The sequence below is a fragment of the Hydra vulgaris genome, chromosome 11 (assembly GCF_038396675.1).
Source record: "Hydra vulgaris chromosome 11, alternate assembly HydraT2T_AEP".
In the NCBI taxonomy this organism is placed as follows: domain Eukaryota; kingdom Metazoa; phylum Cnidaria; class Hydrozoa; order Anthoathecata; family Hydridae; genus Hydra; species Hydra vulgaris.
This window is the reverse complement of record NC_088930.1, coordinates 13,081,291-13,105,000: the sequence shown is the minus strand read 5'-3', so window position 1 is coordinate 13,105,000 and position 23,710 is coordinate 13,081,291. Positions and strand designations below refer to the sequence as shown.

At 25.0% G+C, this 23,710-nt stretch overlaps 1 protein-coding gene across 5 annotated transcripts in view; it reads left to right on the top strand.

Moving 5' to 3' along the window:
- Positions 1 to 23,710, top strand: part of LOC101239648 (cilia- and flagella-associated protein 69) — an 81,068-nt gene that overhangs the window by 6,098 nt on the left and 51,260 nt on the right. For 3 of the 5 annotated variants that reach the window (XR_010641779.1, XM_065810154.1, XM_065810153.1), the window contains exons 1-7: positions 1,207 to 1,339; positions 1,500 to 1,562; positions 8,858 to 8,967; positions 21,746 to 21,822; positions 22,534 to 22,632; positions 23,140 to 23,213; positions 23,315 to 23,387. Coding sequence is in view for 4 of the 5 variants with exons in the window: in XM_065810154.1 (XP_065666226.1) it covers positions 1,271 to 1,339; positions 1,500 to 1,562; positions 8,858 to 8,967; positions 21,746 to 21,822; positions 22,534 to 22,632; positions 23,140 to 23,213; positions 23,315 to 23,387 (565 nt within the window). In the remaining variant the exon portion in view is untranslated. Of the gene's footprint in view, positions 1 to 1,206; positions 1,340 to 1,499; positions 1,563 to 8,857; positions 8,968 to 21,745; positions 21,823 to 22,533; positions 22,633 to 23,139; positions 23,214 to 23,314; positions 23,388 to 23,710 lie in introns of those variants that run through there. The other 2 variants (XM_065810155.1, XM_065810156.1) reach the window with 2 other exon arrangements.

The following is a 23,710-nucleotide window of genomic DNA, read 5'->3' as shown; positions in this document are numbered from 1 at the left end:
ATATATATATATATATATATATATATATATATATATATATATATATATATATATATATATTTATACATATATATTTTAATAAAAATCACAATATTTTTTATTCTTGACATCTTTCATTTTCAAAAGATTTAATTTACAATTAAAACTCTGGTAAATAAATTTAAAAACTGAAGACAATACAGAGAAAAATTATCGGACAAATAAACTTGTTACAAACCAATTAAAAATTATATTACAATATAATATAATATAATTTTTTATATTGTAATATAATTTTTAATTGGTTTGTAACAAGTTTATTTGTCCGTTAATTTTTCTCTGTATTGTCTTCAGTTTTAAATTTATTTACCAGAGTTTTAATTGTAAGTTAAATCTTTTGAAAATGTAGTAAGACTACGAAACATGTCAAGAATAAAAAATATTGTGATTTTTATTAAAATTTTTACAAATTTATTGCTAATGCGATGTTCGAAATATATATATATATATATATATATATATATATATATATATATATATATATATATATATATATATATATATATATATATATATATATATATATATATATATATATATATATACACACACACATATTTATTGTTGCTCTGTTCCTTAAGAACATTAAGCACTCTATTTGTAGAACACACTAACATTATATATATATATATATATATATATATATATATATATGTATATATATATATATATATATATATATATATATATATATATATATATATATATATATATATATATATATATATATATATATGAGTAAAAGTTTCAGGTAACAAAAGAAAAACTATTCAAACTAAGATAAGTAAAATATATATATTAGTTAAATTTTAACAAATATTTTAAGTTTTTCTCTAACACAGAAGGCCTTTCATATATCATAACTAATTTTTTCATTTAATTAATTTTTTACTCATATTTGTTAAAATTTTTTTTTGCTAAACATTTATATATATATATATATATATATATATATATATATATATATATATATATATTTATATATATATATATATATATATATATATATATATATATATATATATATATATATATATTTATATATATATATATATATATATATATATATATATATATATATATATATATATATATATATATATATATATATATATATATATATATATAGATCGATAGATAAATAGATAGATATAGATATATTATTTAAATATTTATTTGTTAAAAAGAATGTAAAATTGCAAAATAGTATATTGATGAATTATAAATCAATATGGAGATTAAAAATCAGATGGATATAAAGTTAATCAAGATTTTTAACTTACTAACAGATAAACATTCCGTAAGAGTTTTAATTACATTTTTTTAAAAATATTTTTGTATTTAACCTATGAATATTTTATACATTATTTATGTTGAAGGTTAGTTTATTACTTTTTAACATTAATTTTCATTTTTATATAAAGTGAGTTGAGTGATAATTGTTTTTTTATTTTTCAAAGAGATGTCTTGTAGATCGTCATACATATTTAGTGAACAAGTATGTCATCAACTCAAAGGGAATTGTATCTTTTATGCTAAATTTATTTCATCTTTATGTTATGTATAATGGATGCTGAATAATGGGTTTGAGTGCAGACACTTGAAAAAAAAATTTTTATTTTGAAGTGTTTACTTTTACCCATTAATGTATTGTATATGATAAATTAACTCCGAATTTCAAGAATTACTATCTAAAAATAGATTATAAAGACTTTTCGCGTGTGTTTAAAGATGTTAGGAGATGAATTTTGCATCTCCTTACATCTCCACATACACACAAAAAAAAATATTCAAAATTTTTAACCTGTGTTAAATTCATTCATTGAGAAATAATACATAAATATTTATTTTTTTAACATCTTCACTTCCAACAAGACTGCAAGCGACCACTATTAGCGTTGAAAGTTACTGGAAGGAAAAGATAAAGTTTATAGAGCAAGATAATAATTAACAGACAACTTAAAAGATTGCAAGTTATATGAAGCACGAAAATTAGATGAAGGGATCAAATTACAAAGAACTGCTGTTTGAGGAAAAAAACTAGACAAATAAGAATTTTTGGAGCACATAGGAACAATATAAGGATGAGGCTTGATTGAATGATGAGTAACACAAGAATGAGTTTTAGTAGATAGCACAAATTGAAGGTTGACTGCACGCGCAGGTTCTAACTATGTTTACAATGGGTTTTTGCACCTTATGTGAAAAAGAAAGCATCATTTGAAGATCCACTCTATACAACCTTATCAGATGCTAGATGCAACCTTAGCAGATGCTAATTTTGATTTATGGTTTCCAAGAAAGATTAGAAGTAAGTGTTAATCCTAGAAGACGAAGGGGTATGACTCATCAAGTACATTACCATTCATAAATATAGGACGATCTAGATTATTGCAATAATGATTAGCTGAAAAAAATTGAGTTTTGTCTGAGTTAAAGTTCAGTAGCCACTTAGAGTCCCATGCTGTAGTAGAAGTGAGATCGTTTTCAAGCTTAAATGTCCCCTCTAAGCAATTAGGTGTTGACTTTTTATCAAGACAAGAATATATGGTAGTATCAACAGCGAACAATGCCATCTTAGATGTGGAAAATTCTGGGAGATCATTAATGTAAATTAAAAAAATTATAGGGCCAAGGATAAAAGTTTGAGGAACCCCTGAAGTTACAGGAAATGAAGAAGAGTGCTATATATTGAGGACAATTTTATACTACAATTGGTAAGGAAGGATTCAATAATTTTAAAGGTCTCACCTGATACACCGTAAGGAGAGAGCTTATAGAGAAAATCAGTATGGTGAACTTTATCAGTATTAAAAATATCTATATATCTGGGGCTATTATAGGAAAATAATTTGGGCCGCAGTACTTCTTGTGCTGTGAAATTTGATGGAGTGTCACTCTCTGTTAATATATGCCAGGCTCAAATTAAGGTAAAAGTATCCAATAATTTAACTTTTGGATTTAAAACTATGAAAAACTTTTGTGAACACGGATGGACGGGTATGTTATCTACTTAAAGTTGTGTTTTTTATATGGCTTGTCATTGTTTTCACTTTTGCACAATATTTATTATAATATTACTGCTTAATAACTTTGAAACAATTTACATTTAAGCATCAATCAATCAAATGATAAAAATAGTTGTGATATAAATTGTTTAATGGTTTTCCTAATTATTCAATGAATTTTATTTGTAAGGGATTTTGCAACTCAAAATCATTTGCATAATTGTATATTTGATAAATCTACTGATTATTTGACACATCAAAATAAAATCGTAATGATTTTTATTTTTAGAAATACAATAACTTATATATAATTATCTTTTAATTACTGGTAATTTTTTTAAGCACCTCTCACAGAGGAGAGATGGGTGGGGTTAGGGTACCTGGCTCTGGCCTACTCTAAAAAGGCTTTAAAAGGGGTCTCAGATTCCATAAAAATAAGTACTTAATGCTTTTATTAAATTATTTAATTAAACTATTATTACCTCTTTTCTGCCTTTCTTTTATGATGGGTGCTTGAAAGATTTATGTTATATATATATATATATATATATATATATATATATATATATATATATATATATATTTGTCATCCTTAATGACAAGTCTTCCTTTACCCTGCTGCACTTGACAATCAATAGAAACAGAACTTACTACTCCAGTGACAGAGACAAGCTCTGGTAAGCTTTAAATTTTGTAAAAACAGCAAGTTTGAACCTAAAGAGGTATTAAGGAGATACTAGTACCATTCATCAATGCTCATCATGCCAATGGAAGTTATTTATTTTGGTCTGATTTGGCCTATTTGCATTACATTAAAAAAGTATAATGCAAATAATGAAGTTAAATGGTTGAGAAAAGGTTGTTATAACAATTAAAATCACGAGAGCAGTTAAAATCTTGACTGCTGAGGCCCCCTCAGCCTTTGAGAGGTGAATACATAAAAAAAAGAATATTCAGTAACTATTCAGTAATAGGCCGATTCTGACAAATCTTTTCACCAAATATTGCAAACTATTCGACCAAATGCTAAATACCAAAACAAAAAATATGGGTAAAAATGGATTACATATAATTATTTTTATGTTTTATTTTACCAAATAAATGGCATATTAGAAACTAGTAAAAAAATTTTTTAGCCAGTTGCACAGTATTTAAATTTACTGAGAATAGGTTTGAACAAACTTGATTCACTACATTTAAAAACAAAAACATTTTAAAAAAAAGCTAAAGCAGAACTCTATGCAATTCAAAAGTATGTTTTGAAATTTAAGTTTAATGTGATATTGTCTTTTTGGATAAAGCTAATAAAACTGGTTCATGAAACAAATTTGATCATTGAATTTAATCTCTTTAATCTCACTATTATTAAAAATATAAAATTATGTAAAAATTGCATTGCATTTTGTGATCCTATGCAAAATGAAGTCTCTGTTAAAATGACTTTTAACAGAGTTTAAATGAATTTACTTTAACAAATTGTCTATATCAGAAATATTATTAGAATAAGATAATAAGTCATTTATATATATATATATATATATATATATATATATATATATATATATATATATATATATATATATATATATATATATATATATATATATATATATATATGTATACATATATATATATATATATATATATGTATACATATATATATATACATATATATATGTATACATATATATATATATATATATATATATATATATATATATATATATATATATATATATATATATATATATATATATATATATATATATATATATATATATATATATATATATATATATATATATATATATGGGCAATTCCAAGGCAGAAAATTAAAAATTAGTCAAATTTTATTCTCTTTTTTGTCAAATTTTAGCACATGAATTTTAATGTAGACACATAAAAGTTTATTTTAAGTATATCTTTAGTACCAAAATTAAATTATTTATGTCATTGTTATGCTTCAAAAAGTTATGGTTTTTCTCATTGTTGCATGATAAAAAAAGTATCATTGTAAAATGTTATTTTACTTATGAATTTATCTGCATAATCCGAATTAATTTAATGTGAAAATAGAGCCAACATGTTCAACTTGTTGTTGGTTGGATTTCATACATTGAAAAATATATATATTTCAAGATAATAACTAAAGAACCTTTGCAATTTTCATGTAATATAAGTTGACAAAAACATGATAAAGTTTTTTTTTCCTTTTGACTTATTAGTTAAAAAAATTAAATTGTTTTTATAATATTAAATGTTAAGTTTTTACATTTTAAGTTTTGAATAACGATGCTTAGTTAAAGCACATTTTAATTTTGAATTTGTGAAACGTAAGTTAAAATTACATCCATTTACCAAAGTTCTGGCGCTTTTTCGCTGCTTACAAAACAAACACTTACGTTTTTCATTGCATCTCCCAAGGGGTTTAAAATAACTTAAAAATATGTTTTTAAAAGATACAATTGTTTAAAAAGAAGAAAATTCTTTTTCATCACAGTTCCCTAAGGAGTTTTCAAATCTCTATATACCAATAAGTTTTAATAAATAAAATAAAAGTTATTTAAGCAAAAGGTTACCAAAAAATTTCTTTCATTTTTAAATGGCAAAAAGTTCTAAACAGACTATTAAAATTTATTAAGCTGCTTATCGACAGCATGATTTAGAACGGGAAAAAATTTTGAATGCCGATCACCAAAAAGCTCATCCTCAAGGAATAAAACAAGATCCGGAAAAAAAAATTAAAGAAAGAGAAAAAATAAAGAATCCAAAAGTATCGACTCAAAAAAAAAAATTCTGCAAAAACAATGAACTTTTCTACCATTATGAATGTTCAAACAAAAGGAAAATTCCTCAAGAAAGTTGAAAAAACTTCGCCTAAAGATTCTGCAAAATGTTACGAAGTCCTAGTCACGTTGCTGAATGAGTGGTTCAACAAAGAAACGACTCTTCCATTAAATAGCGTCAAAAAGTTCTACTTCGAAGATGACATTAGCCTACTGTCTCCAAATGTTAAGGACTTTGTCTCAGTAATTCAGAATGGAAAAAAGGTTAAGATCCAAGTTTATCATCTTCTTTTAACCCTGAAAGAAATGTACCAGCTTTTTAAACATGATAATTTGGATATCAAGATTGGATTAAGCAGGTTTTATGACCAATAAATGTCTATTACAAAGTTACCTCATAACATATACGTTTGTACTTACCATGAAAACATGCGATTTGCTGTGGATTTCTCAGTGAAAGTTGATCTTTTAATGTTGGCAAACGTTAAAACTAGTAAGGAAATGTCTCAAAATTTTGTTTGTAAGGACTCATTAAATGATTGTTTCTACAACAAATGCTACTGTTTCTACAACAAATGACAAATGTAAAGATTTGAAGTTTTTCCAGCAATACTTGACCACCGTTGAACCACTAGAATTTGAAACAAGTTGATACCAATGACAGAAATCAGATAAAAAGTGTTATACTGTAATTGAAAAAGTTAAAAAGTTTGGAGGTGTTAAAGAATTGATAACTCACATTGTGAGTATGAGAAAAAAAATTCACAACTCATGCCAGTATCAAGGGTAACTAATCTAAATGTTTTAAACTAAGCATTACTAAAACCATAAATCTATCATCGAATGTTGCTACTATTCAGATTGATTATGCAGAAAATTTTAAGTGTTTTTGTCAGAGTGAGCCTCAAGCTGCACATTATGGTCAAAATCAAATTTCTCTTTTCACTGCAGCAATCTGGCAAAAAAATCTCAAAACTTTCACCAATGCATCTGACTCTCTGGATCACACAAAGACCTCCTTTACTTGCAAATTTGGATAAGTTATTGGAGTTTATTTTATTTAATACACAAGAAATTCAAATTTTTAGTGATAATGCTACGTCTCTAAGTTTAAAAATAAAGTTGTGATGAGCGCAATAATGCATCTTGAAAAGAAATTTAATAAAATAATATTTAGGCATTTTTTTGGCAAGGGGTTATCAATGGCATTTGGGCTACTGTTGAGCGCCTTGCAACCAACAAAGTAAAGTCAAGAAAAATTGAAATCCAATCAGCAAATGATTTTGTGAATTATCTTCAAGACATAAATATTAAAGTTCTATACTTGTCTGAGGAAGATCAGTGCATGTCAGAGGAAGAATGTCAGTGCATAAATGTACCCTGCAAATATCACAAATTATCCAGCAAGCAAAAAAAGTGAAAGGTATCTCTGAATCCCACTACTTTTATGGTCAGATCAAAGCGGAAAAAATTTCACCGTAACGCATTTGAAATAAATAAAGGATAAAATCATTTTTATTTTAAAGTATATTCTAATTTGGTTAATATTTATGTTTTCATTAAACAAAAATATTAACCAAATTAAGGTTAATATTTTTGTTAAGGTTTAAGGGGGGTCGTCTATAAAGTACGACACCTTATATTTGTCGATTTTTAACCCCTTTCCTTCTGTCACAAACAATCACATATACCTGCACCCCCTCTCCCTCCTAAACTGTAATAGCAGTTTTTACGTCAAAAATATTTTAAAAGATTTAATTGTAAATACTGAGCAGCATTTTAAAAATTCAACATAATGGCGAATGGCCCAAAAGGCAATATGCATTAACATAAGAAGTGTAAGTAGAATTTTGACAAGAAGATTTTTTTATATAATTGACTCAAATAAGTTTTAATAAAGTTGTTATACTAAAGTAAATTTTTAAAGTTGCTCTTGGTCTTGCAGAAAAACTGTTTTTGATTTGATAATTATCATAAATGTTATGAAAAATCACTAAGGATGAGTGTCTCCAGTTTTTAAAAATTGCCTATGTTAAGAACTTTTAATGTATGAGTTCTTTTATATAACTTTTAATGAATGACTTTAGCAATTCTTTTGCTACATAACTCTAAAAAAATCTCTTAATAATAGATATAAAATTCCACTATAATAATCGCTCGGTAACGTAAGTGGTATAATGTTAGTTTAAATATAAAGTATCAAAAAAACATGTTTATTTTCCTTAGCTGGTTACCTCTATTAAATTATTATATATATTTTTTAATTGGTATAGAATTCTCAACATCTTGTGAAAGTTTTTATTACAAACCACTTAACTGATTTGCAGAAATCTGGCCTAAAAGTTGAAGCAATTTTTTTACCTTATTTTCCATGTAACGTAAGTTAAAAATGGAATTACCCATATATATATATATATATATATATATATATATATATATATATATATATATATATATATATATATATATATATATATATATATATACATACATACATACAACCCTCGGAATCAGGGTCGTCATTCGGCAATGCCAACCTAACTGCTGACCTGAAGTATTTGAGATCGGCAAAAAATTGACGACCTTGTTTCTATGTTTTATGGTTAGACCTTTGTATCAAATAATTTTTGCCAACCTGATAGTGACCTCAAAAAGATTGAGGTTGTCAAATTATTGCCGACCTCATTTTTCCTAATTCCGAGGATTGTATATATATATATATATATATATATATATATATATATATATATATATATATATATATATATATATATATATATATATATATATATATATACATATACATATATATATATACATATATATATATACATATATATATATATATATATACATATATATATATATATACATATATATATATATACATATATATATATATATATATATATATATATATATATATATATATATATATATATATATATATATATATATATATATATATATATATATATATATATATATATATATTTATAGTAATTTTCTTTAATGTAGTTTAAGCATTTAATAGATTTTCAATTATTCACTGATGTTTTCTGGAAATGTCAGGAATTAATTGCAGTTAATAATTGCTACGAAGTTATTGTTTGCATGCTATGTGACATTTTAAAGTAAGTTGTTATACTCAAGGTGTTAATTTTTATTAATTTGATTTTATATATTCTTATTTAAATAATTTTAAATTAAATGTATTTTGTTGTTTTAACATAACGCATAATATTATTCATAAAAAAAGAATGAAATGATTTTATTTAAGTATGATTTGAATTTTCAGGTGAGAAATCTAGTAACTATACTTTCTTTGCTTTTTTTAACTGCATATTTTAATTTTATATTTTTAACTGTATATTTCTGTCATTTTTTTCTGTCATTTTTTCTTTAATATTAATTTGGAATTGGTTGAGAAGTTTACATTAAAAAGTATATATCAATGTAGACCAAGAAAAATAGCTTAAAACGCACTAAGTTTGTATAATTATTAAGAGCATTTAAATAGAATCGTGCTTGCGATCGAAAATAACTCAAGTCTATCAAAAATAACAACAATCTTTATTTTTCAAACTATTATATAAAATTTATTCTAATATATATTCTAAATAAATTAGAAAATATATTCTAAAATAATTAGAAAATAATGAAAAATGTGCCATACTTTTACTAAAGTTAACAATATTTTTTGAATTATAATTTGCCATGTACTACCCTTACTTTAAAATCAAAAATCAAAAGTAGATTTCAAAAAAAGTGAAGATGCCACCAAAAATCTTAAGATCACTGTCAAAGACATTTTTATTTAAAGATAAAAAAGTGGTATAGAAACTTTCAGAAACACTGTTTGCACAAATGAGAAAGTTATTCTTAATTTTCATTACCGGTATGATTAAAACATTGATTTGGTTAAAAATTCATCGATTATACTAACCATGTAATTCAATTTTGTTTGAAAAACAGAAATTATAAAATCTAAATTGAATCTTAATAACTCAGGCACCTGCTAAATAATATATAATTAATGCTTTTTTATTTTTGACCAAATTTTAATTTTACCTATATCAATTTCTTAACTCGAATCTTTTCACTTTGCCTCTGATATGATTTTACATTAAAAAGTTTTAAAGAAATTAGACAAAAATTCAATAGATATTATATGTGTTCAAGGAAACTAATAAATGATCTAGTTGAAAAACGGGCAACTTTGAAAAAATATAAAAATAAAAAAGGCAACACAGCAGAATTAACTAAAAGCATCTTTAAAAAAGGTGCTAAGAAAGTTTTTTGGATTGGAAAACCTGATATTTGCTCTATTTTAAAAAAGAAACACAAAAACAACCTAGGTTCATAAAATTCAGATAAATTTTTAAAAGATCAAATAACGAAATGTAAAATGACTCTTGGTTCAAAAGATTTAGGATATTGCCAAAAGATTTAGGATATTGCCAAAAGATAAAAAAAAGATAGAACTAAGAAGATATGTGATATTTAACATTAACTGAGTGACAAGAGGATCAAACTTAGAAAACTAAGCTTTTATTATCAGAACAAAATGAGTTCTCTTGCTGCCAGGATTCCGACTATTTAGCAGACAAAATTAAATTAGCTACTAGTGCTTCAACAACATTACCTAAAAAAATTGCAAAAGAAGTTGCACTTACAGGTTTTTCTAAAAATATTTCATCTAAAAATATGATGCACTTTCTCTCTGACATAGTAGTTATTTCTGGGGGCAGTTTGAAAGATTTCTCGTTTTTTGATTCCACCATCAGGCGTTTAAAAAAGTAAGCAGCATTTAAGTAAGCATTTGGACTAAACCTTGATTCCATTATGTATCAACTTTTTCAAAAACATAACTTTCCGACCAATTCTAAATTCATGTAAAATAACTTTATATATATATATATATATATATATATATATATATATATATATATATATATATATATATATATATATATATATATATATATATATAAATATGTATATATATTTATATATATGTACATATGTGCATATATGTACATATGTACATATATGTATATATATATATATATATATATATATATATATATATATACATATATATATATATATATATATATATATATATATATATATATATATATATATATATATATATATATATATACATATATATATATATATATATATATATATACATATATATACATATATATACATATATATACATACATATATATATATATATATATATATATATATATATATATATATATATATGTTTGTGTATTCTACAAATAGAGTGCTCAATGTTTTTAAAGTACAGAGTAATAATTAATTAGTAAAAACAAATTTCTAATTTTGTCTTTGACACGCTGTTTCTCCTTCTGTAGGTTCATCAGGAATAATCTTATTCCTGATGAACCTACGGAAGGAGAAACAGCGGGGACCTTTTTAAAAAACCATTTTGAATGACCTTAAAAATTGGTTTTAAAATTTTTTTTTCAGAGTGAAACCATTTTTACCTATCCAGTCAACTAACACAGGTGGTTGAGATTTAATTTGAAAATATTGTTAAAAAATACTATAGAAATACATACATACATACATACATATATATATATATATATATATATATATATATATATATATATATATATATTCCTATAGTTTGACATTTGAATTTATCATTTGTGTTAAAAAAATGCCTCTAAATGACTCTTTGTCTTTAAAATTAACAAAATTAAATAAACTTTATTTAAAAACCATTATATTTAACTGAGGAAACTAATTAAATTCTATTGTTTTTTAAAAAACCACAAAAGCACAACTTAATAGACTGGAACAATTATAATTTTTTTGAATAAAAAAAACACATTCTGAATGATTTTATTTTTATTTTTTTACTGTTTACATACATCGACTTACAAATAGGAAAAACATGCAAGGAGCGCTGTTACATTCACTGTCCTATAGCAGACTTGGACAGGAATGGCATGTGATCGCACGCTGTAAATGACCATGCTATTTTTTTTCTTTACAACTCGACCACAGCTGTTTTGATATATATATATATATATATATATATATATATATATATATATATATATATATATATATATATATATATATATATATATATATATATATATATATATATATATATATATATATATAGATGAAGATCTTGATGTATATATATATATAGAAATACAGAATATAAATCTTGATTTGATCGTTCTACCTGATATAACCAACAAACAGGGTAATCCATAGCCTGACATTCGTATTACTCCAGCTTCTGTATCTAAAGTGATTTCCTGCTTAGACTTTTCTACAGCTTATGGTCCAGACAACATACCTGTTATAGTCTTGCAGAAGTGAGCTCTAGAGCTGTTGTCTATACTTTCAAAACTATTTAACAAGTGCCTATCAGAGTCTTGTTTTTCAGCCTGCTGGAAAGAAGCATCTGTTATCTCTATTTTCGAAAATTCTGGAGTCCCATTAGTCTTTTTACTATCATGAGCAAGGTTTTTGAGTCTTTAATTAACAAACACTTAATCTCTTATCTTGAATCTAATAACTTACTTTCTAATCATCAATATGGATTTTGATCTTCTTGTTCTACTGCTGGTTTGTTAACGGTAATAACAGGAGGATTTTATTGTGCATTAAATAGATGTGGAGAGGCTAAGGCTCTCGACATTTTTAAAGCTTTTGATAAAGTTTGGCATGCTGGTCTTCTCCATAAGCTCTCCTCTTAAGGTGTATCAGGTAACATCTTTTAGAATATTATAAATATTCTAAAAGATGTTACCTAATTCATAGTATAAAAGTTGTCCTCAATGGACTGCACACTTCTTTATATTCTGTAACTTCAGGGATTCTTCAAAGTTCAATCCTTGACCCTATACTTTTTTAAATTTACTTTCTCCCTAAAATTTTCACACCTAAGGTGGCATTGTTCGCTGATAATATTATCATTTAATTTTGTCTCAATAAGAACACTCTCTAATTGCTTGGAGGAGGCATTTGAGCTTAAAAGGATCTCACTTCGGTGTCAGTGTGGGGCTCTTACTGGCTAATGAACTTTAACTCAGATAAAACTCAAATTTTTTATGGCTAATCATTATTGCAATAGTCTAGATCTTCCTATATTTATGAACAGTAATGTATTTGATGAGTGATCTACCCTTTATCTTCTAGGATTAACTATTACTTTTAATCTTTCTTGGAAACCATTTATCAAATCAATTGCCAATTTAGCATCTGCTAAGGTTGCAATTCTTTATTGTACTTGCCACTTTCTTTATTATGCTTGCCACTTTCTTTCTTAGGATTCTATTCTTTATCTCTATAAATCTCAAATTGGTCCTGGTATGGAATACTGGTGCCATATCTTGGGCGGATCAATACAATGCGGATTTTGACACAGTGCAAAAACGCATTGTAAACATAGTTGGAACTGCTTTTGCAGCCAACCTCTAACCATTATCACATTGTCTTAATGTTGCTTTTCGTTCTTTTTTCTACAAATGCTATAATGGACACTGCTCTAAAGAGCTAGCGTCTATCTACTTAAATTCATTCTTGTGTTACTCATCATTCAATTAAGTCTCATCCTTTTACTGTGACTAGTCACATCCTTTTACTGTGACTAGTCACTAGTCACCTTCAAAAATTCTTATTTGTCTAGTTTTTTCCTCAAACATCAGTTCTTTAGAATTTGCTTCTTTCATTCTGTTTTCCTGATCTTTATAATTTGTAATCTTTTAAGTTGTGTGTTAATTGTTATCTTGCCCTATAAAGTTCAACTTTTCTCTTCCAGTAACTTCCAAATCTAATAGTGTTTGCTTACAGCCTTGTTGAAAGTGAAGGTGTTAAAAGAATTAAAAGTTATGTGTATATATATATAAAAATTTATATATATATGTATAAATATATATATATAAATATATATATATATATATATATATATTTACATATATATATATATTTATATATATATATATATATATATTTATATATATATATATATATATTTATATATATATATATATATGTATATATATATATATATATATATATATATATATATATATATATATATATATATATATATATATATATATATATATATATATATATATATATATATATATATATACAGTAGTGGCCAAAAAATTAAGGCAGGCTACATTTTTTAAACTTTTTTAACTTATTGTTTATTTATGGCGTTATTATTTTGGATACAAATAATTTTTTTATTATATTTTGATTTTTGAAGATATTTTGATTTATTTTACACCGTAAGGTTGCCATAGTTGTGATATTATGGGTGAAAAGCGCGATATTAATAACTTTGTTAAAGGTAAAATAAATGCACTATTTTCAGAGGGCTATTCTCAAAGTAGTATAGCAAAACAATTAAAAATATCAAAATGTGCCATGCAAAATGCTTTACATGTGCAAGACTATTTAAATCGCAAAAATTGTGGTAGAAAACGTGTGAGTACATCACGAGAAGACCGTTTTTTAAAGAACGTTGTTAATAGTGAGCCCCACACAACACCTGCAAGGTTATCACAACTTGCTATGGAAAGGGGACTTACTATTAGTTCGAGAATAATTAGGAGAAGGTTGTGCTATGACTTTGGTCTAGTTGCAAGATGACCAGGTAAAAAACCTTTATTAACTCCATCTCAATTACAAGCTAGGATAAAATTTTGTAAGAGTTTAAAAGACAAGACACCAGATTCCAAAGTATACCATAAAACAGTAACACATCCTAAAATATTAATCATTTTAAAATTAAATTTTTATTTTAGATTTTAGTAAACAAAAAGTTACGTTTTTTAACTAAAAATGAAAAATAGGGAATTTAACAAGATTTTTTGATTATAATTTTTTTTATTTAAGTTTTTTTATAAAATGATTAATATTTTTAAAATTTTTATATAATTTCCCTTCATTTGAGACCCAACATGACATCATTTTGAAAAACTTTTTTTTTAATAATATTAGGGACCTATATAATGTTCGAGGGTCGGTAGCAACCCCTTAAAATATTTTTTATTCAAAAATTTCTTAAATCTAGCATTTTTTTAATTTTTAGAACCACCTTAATATATATATATATATATATATATATATATATATATATATATATATATATATATATATATATATATATATATATATATATATATATATATATATACAGGGGCTATTCTAGGAAAAAAAATTTGGGCGGCGGTACCCCCTTTCCCCTCCCTTGTCAGAGAAAAATTTGAAAAAAGTATTGTCGAATATAGGTATTTTTCCACAAAAAAACAATATTAGCCGCAAAAAAAAAAAAGTCCTCAATTTTTAATTTGGGTGGTGCCCAAATGTGGTCGACGCTGTCGAAAATGGTCTAGATTAGCCCCTGATATATATATATACAAAATATAAATATAAAGTATATTTTTACCTTAGAATAATGGAGAGTTATTTTTCGAACAAAGCATATTTAGACAGTTGCCAAGCCAAAAATGAAAATTAATAGAAGAGTTGTTAAAAATACACAAACAAGAATACAATAAGATAAAGAGCACTCAAATAGCTCTAATAATGATTAAAAGTATTCATCTTAGAAATAATAAAAATAAACAAAAATATGCAACATATATTATTCACCAAAGAAGTAAAAAATTGGCTGCGTTATAAAAAACATACATGCAATGATATAGTGTCTCAGAATGAAAGAAAAACAATAATGCTAATGTATAAATGTAATTTGTGTATTTGTTAAGTAATAAACTTCTCCTCAAAGTTCCGTTTACTATTTTAAAGAGGATCAGCGCTAATAACTAGCTTATTCCATCAGATAAGCATCATCACCACCTACACTTTACCTCACCACTAACATGGTTAATTAAGACATTTTGTATTTGCTTATTTTATATGTAAATGTTTTTAATAAAAGCTGCATCTGTCAAGTAATTATATAAAAATTAAACACTAAGTTTATAAGAGTCAAACTAAGTTTGTTTTAAGTAAAGTTTTTGAAGTAAAGTAAAGTTTTTTAAGTTGTTTTATTGCTGGTTGTTGCTGTATTTCCAATACATCAACAAATGTAACTTATAAAACTAACATTGTCTAAATAAATTTTCACATGCTTGCTAGATTATTTTGCTTAGATTATTTTTTGAAATTATTTTACATTTCATTCGTTTACGTTGTATTAAAGCAATAGATGAGTTTTTGTTCTGTAGCTAAGTATTTTGATTATTTCAATGTTTCAATAAAAATTTTACAAAATTTCCAACTTTTTTTTTTTTTAAATTTTATCTAAATTTATAAATAATGAAAATAGTTAACTTAAAAATGCTCTGCGCTCAATACTTTATCACAAGATCTCGATTGTATATATGGTTTTAATAAGAGGTCGAACGTAAAGACACAAACTAGAAAGTGAGAAGTTTGCCATTCATTAAAATAGGAATGTTTACAAGGTTGAGATGTTAAGATTTTTTTGCAGTAAACAACTGAGTTTTTTTTGGATTTAAATTTTAAAAGCCACTGCAAGCCCCAAAATGTTACAGAAGTAAGATCTAATTTAAGATTGGCCGCCTGTTCTAAGTAATCGATAAGAGAAGACTTTTTGTCAAAACAGGAGTTTAAAGTCAGCAAACAGAGCCACTTTATGTGTTGAATTGTCAAGAAGATCATAAATGAAGATAAGAAACAATGCAGGACCAAGAGTAGAATTTACTGGAAATGAAGAAGAGTGTTGGCTTTCAAGGATGACTTTAATACTGTGCTTATAAAAAAATCATTTAGGAATCTCAAAAATTTTCCCAGATTCATCATATGAATCTTATGGAGAATACCAGCATGCCAAACCTTATTGCATGTTTTTGATATGTCAAGAGCAATAGTCGTTGTCAATAGGATCTCTAAATTGCATCAGTTAGCAAGTCAACTGTAGAACAAGAAGATCGAAAACTGTATTGATTGTCATAGAGTAAATTATTAGACTCAAGATAGGAAATTGTTATCAATGTTAGAAATTTGTTGATTAAAGAATCAAGGACCTTGATAATAATAGAGAGAAGATTAATTGGACAATTATAATTTGGAGAATTGGACAGTTGGAGGAGTCTTAATGTTCTACAGAGTTTTTAAAAGTTAGAAACCATTTTCCATCAGGCATGAAAACAAGCTATTTGATCTAGATTCTTCAAATCAGATACTCAGATCTGAAGAAGAAACATCCGAATTCAAATTAGTCTCACAAAGAGCAAGTAAGTCTAATGAATTTTGCAAGAGGTAAGGTTCAACTGTTGGAAAGTAATTTAAATCACAAATATTTTATTAAAAGATATATTGAAACAGTTTGGTAGTGGTTTTTTTATGCTTTTTCTATGTTTGGTTTTTTTGTTTTTTTTTATGTTTTTTTTTATGTTTGGTAAAGTGGTTTTTTTGGTTATATTAGACATGGTTCAAGTTAAAGACAATCTGACTCATTCATATTTAGAGCATGCAATAAGCAGTTTTCTCAGTCCTGCTATTTAACCCAAAGTCATAAGTTAGGGTTTTATTTGGGGCCATAATGATGCACTCCACAAACACTCACAGGGACATGTGCAACATTGCAATGTTAATACTCTGATAATTTACAACCTCTCTTAGAGCTACCACAGAGTTTGGGAAACCTTACTACTAGTTGACCTCAGAACCATTATATTGAGTTTTTGAGCCCTCATTAAGAGATAAAAAGAAGTGTTGTATAGCCACTATCAGCAAAGCACAAGCACAAATATATGAGTTAAGGTGATCCACCATTCATCATCCTATGCAGAAAACAATTTTACATCTACATCAATGGTGTAAAGCTGGTCAACAAAACTATTCTGATTACTCCTGAAGACTAAATCTCTATCCATTACTCAGCCATAAGTAAATAAATTCAAAAGGGGCTTTAAAAGCTAAAATATTTGTTTAAAATCTGACAAAAAATTGAGTAAATACTAAACTATAAATTTAAGCTAATAACTAATTGCAACTTTTTAATATGAATGATAAAAACCGGGTTACTTAGTTCAAAAAATGTAATGCTTTGGCGTCTTTTAAAAAATTAATTAACTCAAAAAAATGATGCATTTTATTAACGCAGCCGTGTGTTCAACTTTATTTTTGTTTTGTATAAAAAATAAAGTTTATATACAATACTGAAAATATTATTAGTTTTAAAACAACTATAATGATTAGAAAATAAATGCACATAAAATGTCAGACAAAATGACCGATAGATGTCATTTTTTACCAGACAAGTGCTAGACAATGTCCAATGCTTATATCGAGCCAACAAATACATTTTATGCAACAATATAAACCCTAATCAACAGAACTGTAACTGCTATAATAAAAATCTCTGTCCGTTGTTCAATAAATGTTCAACAAGCAACATTGTATATAAAGCAACTGTTACAACTGATAATCTTGATTCATCTTCTAATGAAAAATCCTACATTGGGATAAGTGAGACTCCTTTTAAATCAAGATTCGCTAATCACGTTAAATCTTTTATCATCTCTAAATACAAAAATGATACTGAGCTCTCAAAACATGTATGGAAGTTAAAAGAAGCTAATTTAGTTCCTTTTGTTAAGTGGAAAATTCTCAGGCAATGTAAAGCATATTATCCAACATTCAAATGTTGCAAGTTATGTCTCACTGAAAAATATGAAATTCTATATTATAAAAATACTAATTTATTAAATAAAAGGAGTGAGATTGTTTCTAAGTGTAGACATAGAAACATTCCTTCTTTCCCAATATGACACTGGCAATATATATATATATATATATATATATATATATATATATATATATATATATATATATATATATATATATATATATATATATATATATATATATATATATATACATATAATATAATATATTATATAATCCAACTAAAACAAAACTCAACAAACTAAAATATTTAGTTTATTTAAATCATGCTTTTAATTATGTTCGGAATAATTTTTTATCTTTGTTAATATTTATATAATATTATCAGAAACTCTTAAAATAAAAAGAACAATTTACTTTTATGATTGTTTAAAAAATACTCACACAATTTAAATTATAGTGTTTTTTTTACTAATTTAAAAATATCAGTTTCCATGTAAATGTAAACTAGTAAATAACTATGCATTAAAAAACCATTTCATTCTTTGTTTTAACATTTGTACTCTGTTTTTTGCTTTTTGTTTTGTTTCAAAGATTAACATTTATCATAATAAATACATAGTTATATTAATAAAAAAATATCAGTTCATTAATACTTAAAATAAAAATTCATCAGAAATGTTTGTAATACGTCTTTTAGATGTCTTAAATTTATCTTGTGCCCACTGGGACTACTTTCAAAAATATTTGTCTTTTTTTTTTAACAAACTTTTTTTATCTTTTTTAATGTATTAACTTTAATGATTCTTATATTAAAGTTTCTTAAAGAGACTTTTAAGTCATCATTTATAAAAACAAAATAATTTTTTATTTTTTAATAATGTTTATTATAAAAAATGCATAAAAAAAAGCAACACTTTTTTAATTTATATTATGTAAATAAATAATTTATATAATACAAATTTAAAAAGTTACATACAACTGTCAATGAAAATTAAAAAAAAAATTATTATCAGTAAATTGTTACTTTATTGAAAACCGCTTTGCTAATATAAAAACATTTAAGAAGTTTTGATGTAGTTTATTTCTCCCAAGGTATAATCCGAAATATTTTTCATTCAATCCATTTTTTAAATGTTTTTTGAAATAGCCGCGGTCAAATTGTCAAAAAATGTTACTTGTCTAGTCATATAATGACATGTAATTGCACGTCTTCCCGTGAAACAGTGTATTTTCTTCACTTTCCTTACCAAAAAATCAGAAACTTTGTACTTTTTAGCTCTTTTTCTTTTTTTATTAAAGGAACAATAAATTTTGTTTACCACTAATTTGTTGTTAAAATTTTTTTTCTTCCCAATCCTTTAGTTTGTTTGACTGATAAAATCTCTTTATATCATTTTATACTCCTTCTAACAGTAGATATAAGAATCTCAGTAGTTTTTGAGACTCCTTTGCAGTTTAATGAATGCGCAAGATTTTCAATTAACTTTTATGGCATTTTGATAAATTTTAATCTAATTTCTTTTTTATATGTATATATTTTTTAGCTTTTTTTTAAGCTAGATGAAAAAACAAAAAGTTTATTATCCCTGAAGTATATTCTTTTTATCTTTAGTAAGAAAATGTATTGAGTTTTGGTTTTTAAAAAGTAAAATTTTTTATTTTGGTGAAATTAATCTGCAAATATTTTTCAAAGCATGTATACAATCAGGGGCATCAGAGAATTTCATTCAACTCTGCACATTACAGTCAAGGATAATATTCAAAAAATTAATAAATCAAATAAATGTATAATGTATAATGATACATAAGTATATGGCTTATACATTTTATATTGTTTTCTTTCTTAGAACTTTTTTTGATGTTGTTTTTAATAAAATTGGTCTCTTTATTCATCTGTCAAGATTATTGTTATTAATGGCTTTAATAATAAAATTATTGTTATTAGTGACTTGAATGCTTGTTATGCTGAATGGTCTGGCTGTCGTACCACTAAAGCTTAAAACTTTTGATTTTTGAAATTTCTTATCCAGACAATTAATATAGTAATTTGTTTTTCCAGATGACATAAATCACCTTTGCTCCTTGATTTGTATCTTGTATCTGATCCTACCTATGATATGAAAATGTTAAACTTGCCTTTATTAACGAAACTATAAAATCTTTTCCAAAAGTCTAAAACCTAACTTCTGCGACAAGTACATTATTTTGTATAATCTGAGAATAATTGATCTGTTATTATTAAAAGCATTACTATTAAAATTAATATTAATTATTATTATTAGAAGCATTACTATTAAAATTATAATTAATTACTATTAATTATTACTATGAAAACCATAAGATAATACTTTAATTACATTGATCGTGAAGAAAATGAAAGAAATGATTGTAATTAGAAGTAGCAGCTGTACAAGAAGAAGAAAACCATGGGATAGAGTGAAGTTTGACATGAAACCAAAATGAAAGAATAAAAACCTCCATGTCTGCGTTAATTCAGGAGATTATAAAGGAGGTATAACTTTTAGGAGAGGATAAAATACTAATTAGCCCAAGGATCATCACAAAGAATATTACAAAAGGAATCCCAGTAACTCTTAAGGTAGGAGTAAGAAATGCATAAGTTAAATCTTAATTTAAAATAAGTTTTAAAATTACATTTTTTTTCAATTCAAAAATCCAGTGAATGGGCAGTTAAATTATTAATAACACATAATATCTTTTTTTTTTTCATCATTAAAATAAATTTTTATTTTAACTTTGTCCAACAAAATTAGTAATAAAACATTATTAGGGTGCATGTGCAAGCTGTTTTTACATATTAAGGACATTTTTAATGGCATAAATTTTTTTTTTTGAAAAAGTTTTTTAATTAATGGCAGCTTTAAAATATATTAGTATCATGTAGATCTAGATCTGCTGTAGCAGTGCAGCTTACTTGGTAAGTGAGGAGTGTGGAGTTCAAACCCATTATTATTTACATTATAGTGGCCTTCTCCATTATAGTGGCCTTCTCCATTATAGTGGCCTTCTCCATTATAGTGGCATCCATTATAGTAATATGTATAAAGCACATCTATTGAACAAAGCAAAACAAAAATTTTATACATTTGTTAAAGTTTTTGTTAAAGGACTACTTAAGGTTAATTTTTATTTAGTGTATTAAGGATGCTTAAGTTATTTTATTCATTGGTTTTTAATTTAATTTTTTTGTTTTTTGTTTTATAGAAAGCCTTTGCTGAAGCAGAAAGCATCAGATGAAGAAAAACTTGCAAAAGAAATAGCGGAGTGTTTAAACACTTTAGGTATGATTTTTTAGGATTTTCACGTTCTTAGTAATGTTTCTCTCACTTTTATATTAGTTTTGAGTCATAATTGTGTTTTATAATGGTAATAGTTTTTTCTTTAAATGTCTTTTTTTTATTTAAATTATTAGCATTTACCAATGTTAATCTAATTACTAAGCAATATGCACGCATACTCAATGCTTGATCATTTTAAATATCCATCATAATTTTGTGTTACTTAAAATTTCTTTGTATCTCATTCTCAATTATTCTTTAAGAAAATATTCCATAAAATAAATAATATTTGGCAAGATATTAAAAAATCAGATCTTTTTTAGCTTTAAGTTCTCCTTTTTCTTTTTTTAATAAATTCACCTTAAAAGGTATTATGGTGACTGCTACTCATTTTGTTCAAATCTCTATTACTTAGACAGGAACATGTGATTAAATTCCAATTGGTAGAAACAATGTAATAAAAATTTAAAATAAAGTCTTTGTTACACCTTTCTAGTCATAACAAAAATTTTTGTAAAATTTTGTCTTTATTTTGTAATATTTGCAAAAATTTTGTCAAATTTTATATAGAGATTTTAAATGCCCTGCATTTATACAGTTAAAAGCAACTCTTACTTAGTATCAACAAAGCTCAAAGTGCTGAACAGTTCTCCATCAAATAATGCATACATTTTTATTTTTCAAAATAGACAATTTTAATGTTTTACAATTTAGGAGAAATAGCAGAGCTATCTACTGACCTTATAAAGTCTTCCATATCAAAGACAATTGCTTATATGTATGTAACATCATCTGAATTTGATGCATCAGGAGGTGAGGTAAATTTATATTTGTATAACTACAAATGTTAAAGCAATCTTTCTAAACCCCCTCCTAGCCACATAAAAAAGCATTACATTGGTTGGCATTAGAATGAGATAGCAAAATCTAATTTATATCTTCACTATTGTCCAAGCTCGTAAGCTGTGAAAGTATAGAACTTTCACAGCTTATGTGCTCAGGCTGTAGTAAGAGCATAAATTAAATTTTGGTATCTCATTCATATAATGTAATATGTGTTTTTGTGTGAGTGGAGGTCTTGATAGATTGCTTTAATAGTAAATTTTAACTATTCATATTGATTCTATTAAGATAAAATCTTTTGCTATATTTTAACTGAGTTTAAACAGAATTACAATACAACTAGACAACTGACGAAGTTTTTTTTTAACTAAAGTATGTCTTTCAATTTATCAAAATTAAGAGCAGGTGTTAATTTGAATAAAATTATTACAAATAGTTATAGAGGACAATATTGTTTATATACTTTTTTCTTATTAGATGTTAATGTTGTTTCTTCAAATTTCATCAAAACAGCAATTTCTTCAAGCACTATTTGTACATCTATAGTTAAGGTTAAAGCATGAGCTTTTAGATTATATTTTTTATTATTTTAATCAAATTATATTGTATTGAAATGAAATTAATTAATAAATCAAAATAAGATTTTTATCAGTGTTTAGCAAAAGTTTTACATATTGAAACAAGTTATGACATCATTTTATCTCTCTTCAAACTTTCTGATTCCTGTAAGTTTCTTATATATCTATTCTTTTTGTATATCTTCTACTGTCAATTAAGGACAGTAAAATGTTATGCTCACTTTAGTTTTTAAAATGTGCATTTTAACTCACACAATTTTAAAAAAAAAAAGAAAAGAAGAATAGTAAAAGAGTTCAATTTTATTGACAATAATTGATGTCTTTTGTTCATAGGTACTTCCTATGCATACATAAATTAAATCATACATACATGCATACATACATACATACATACATATATACATACATACATACATACATACATACATACATACATACATACTTACATACTTACATACATACATACATAC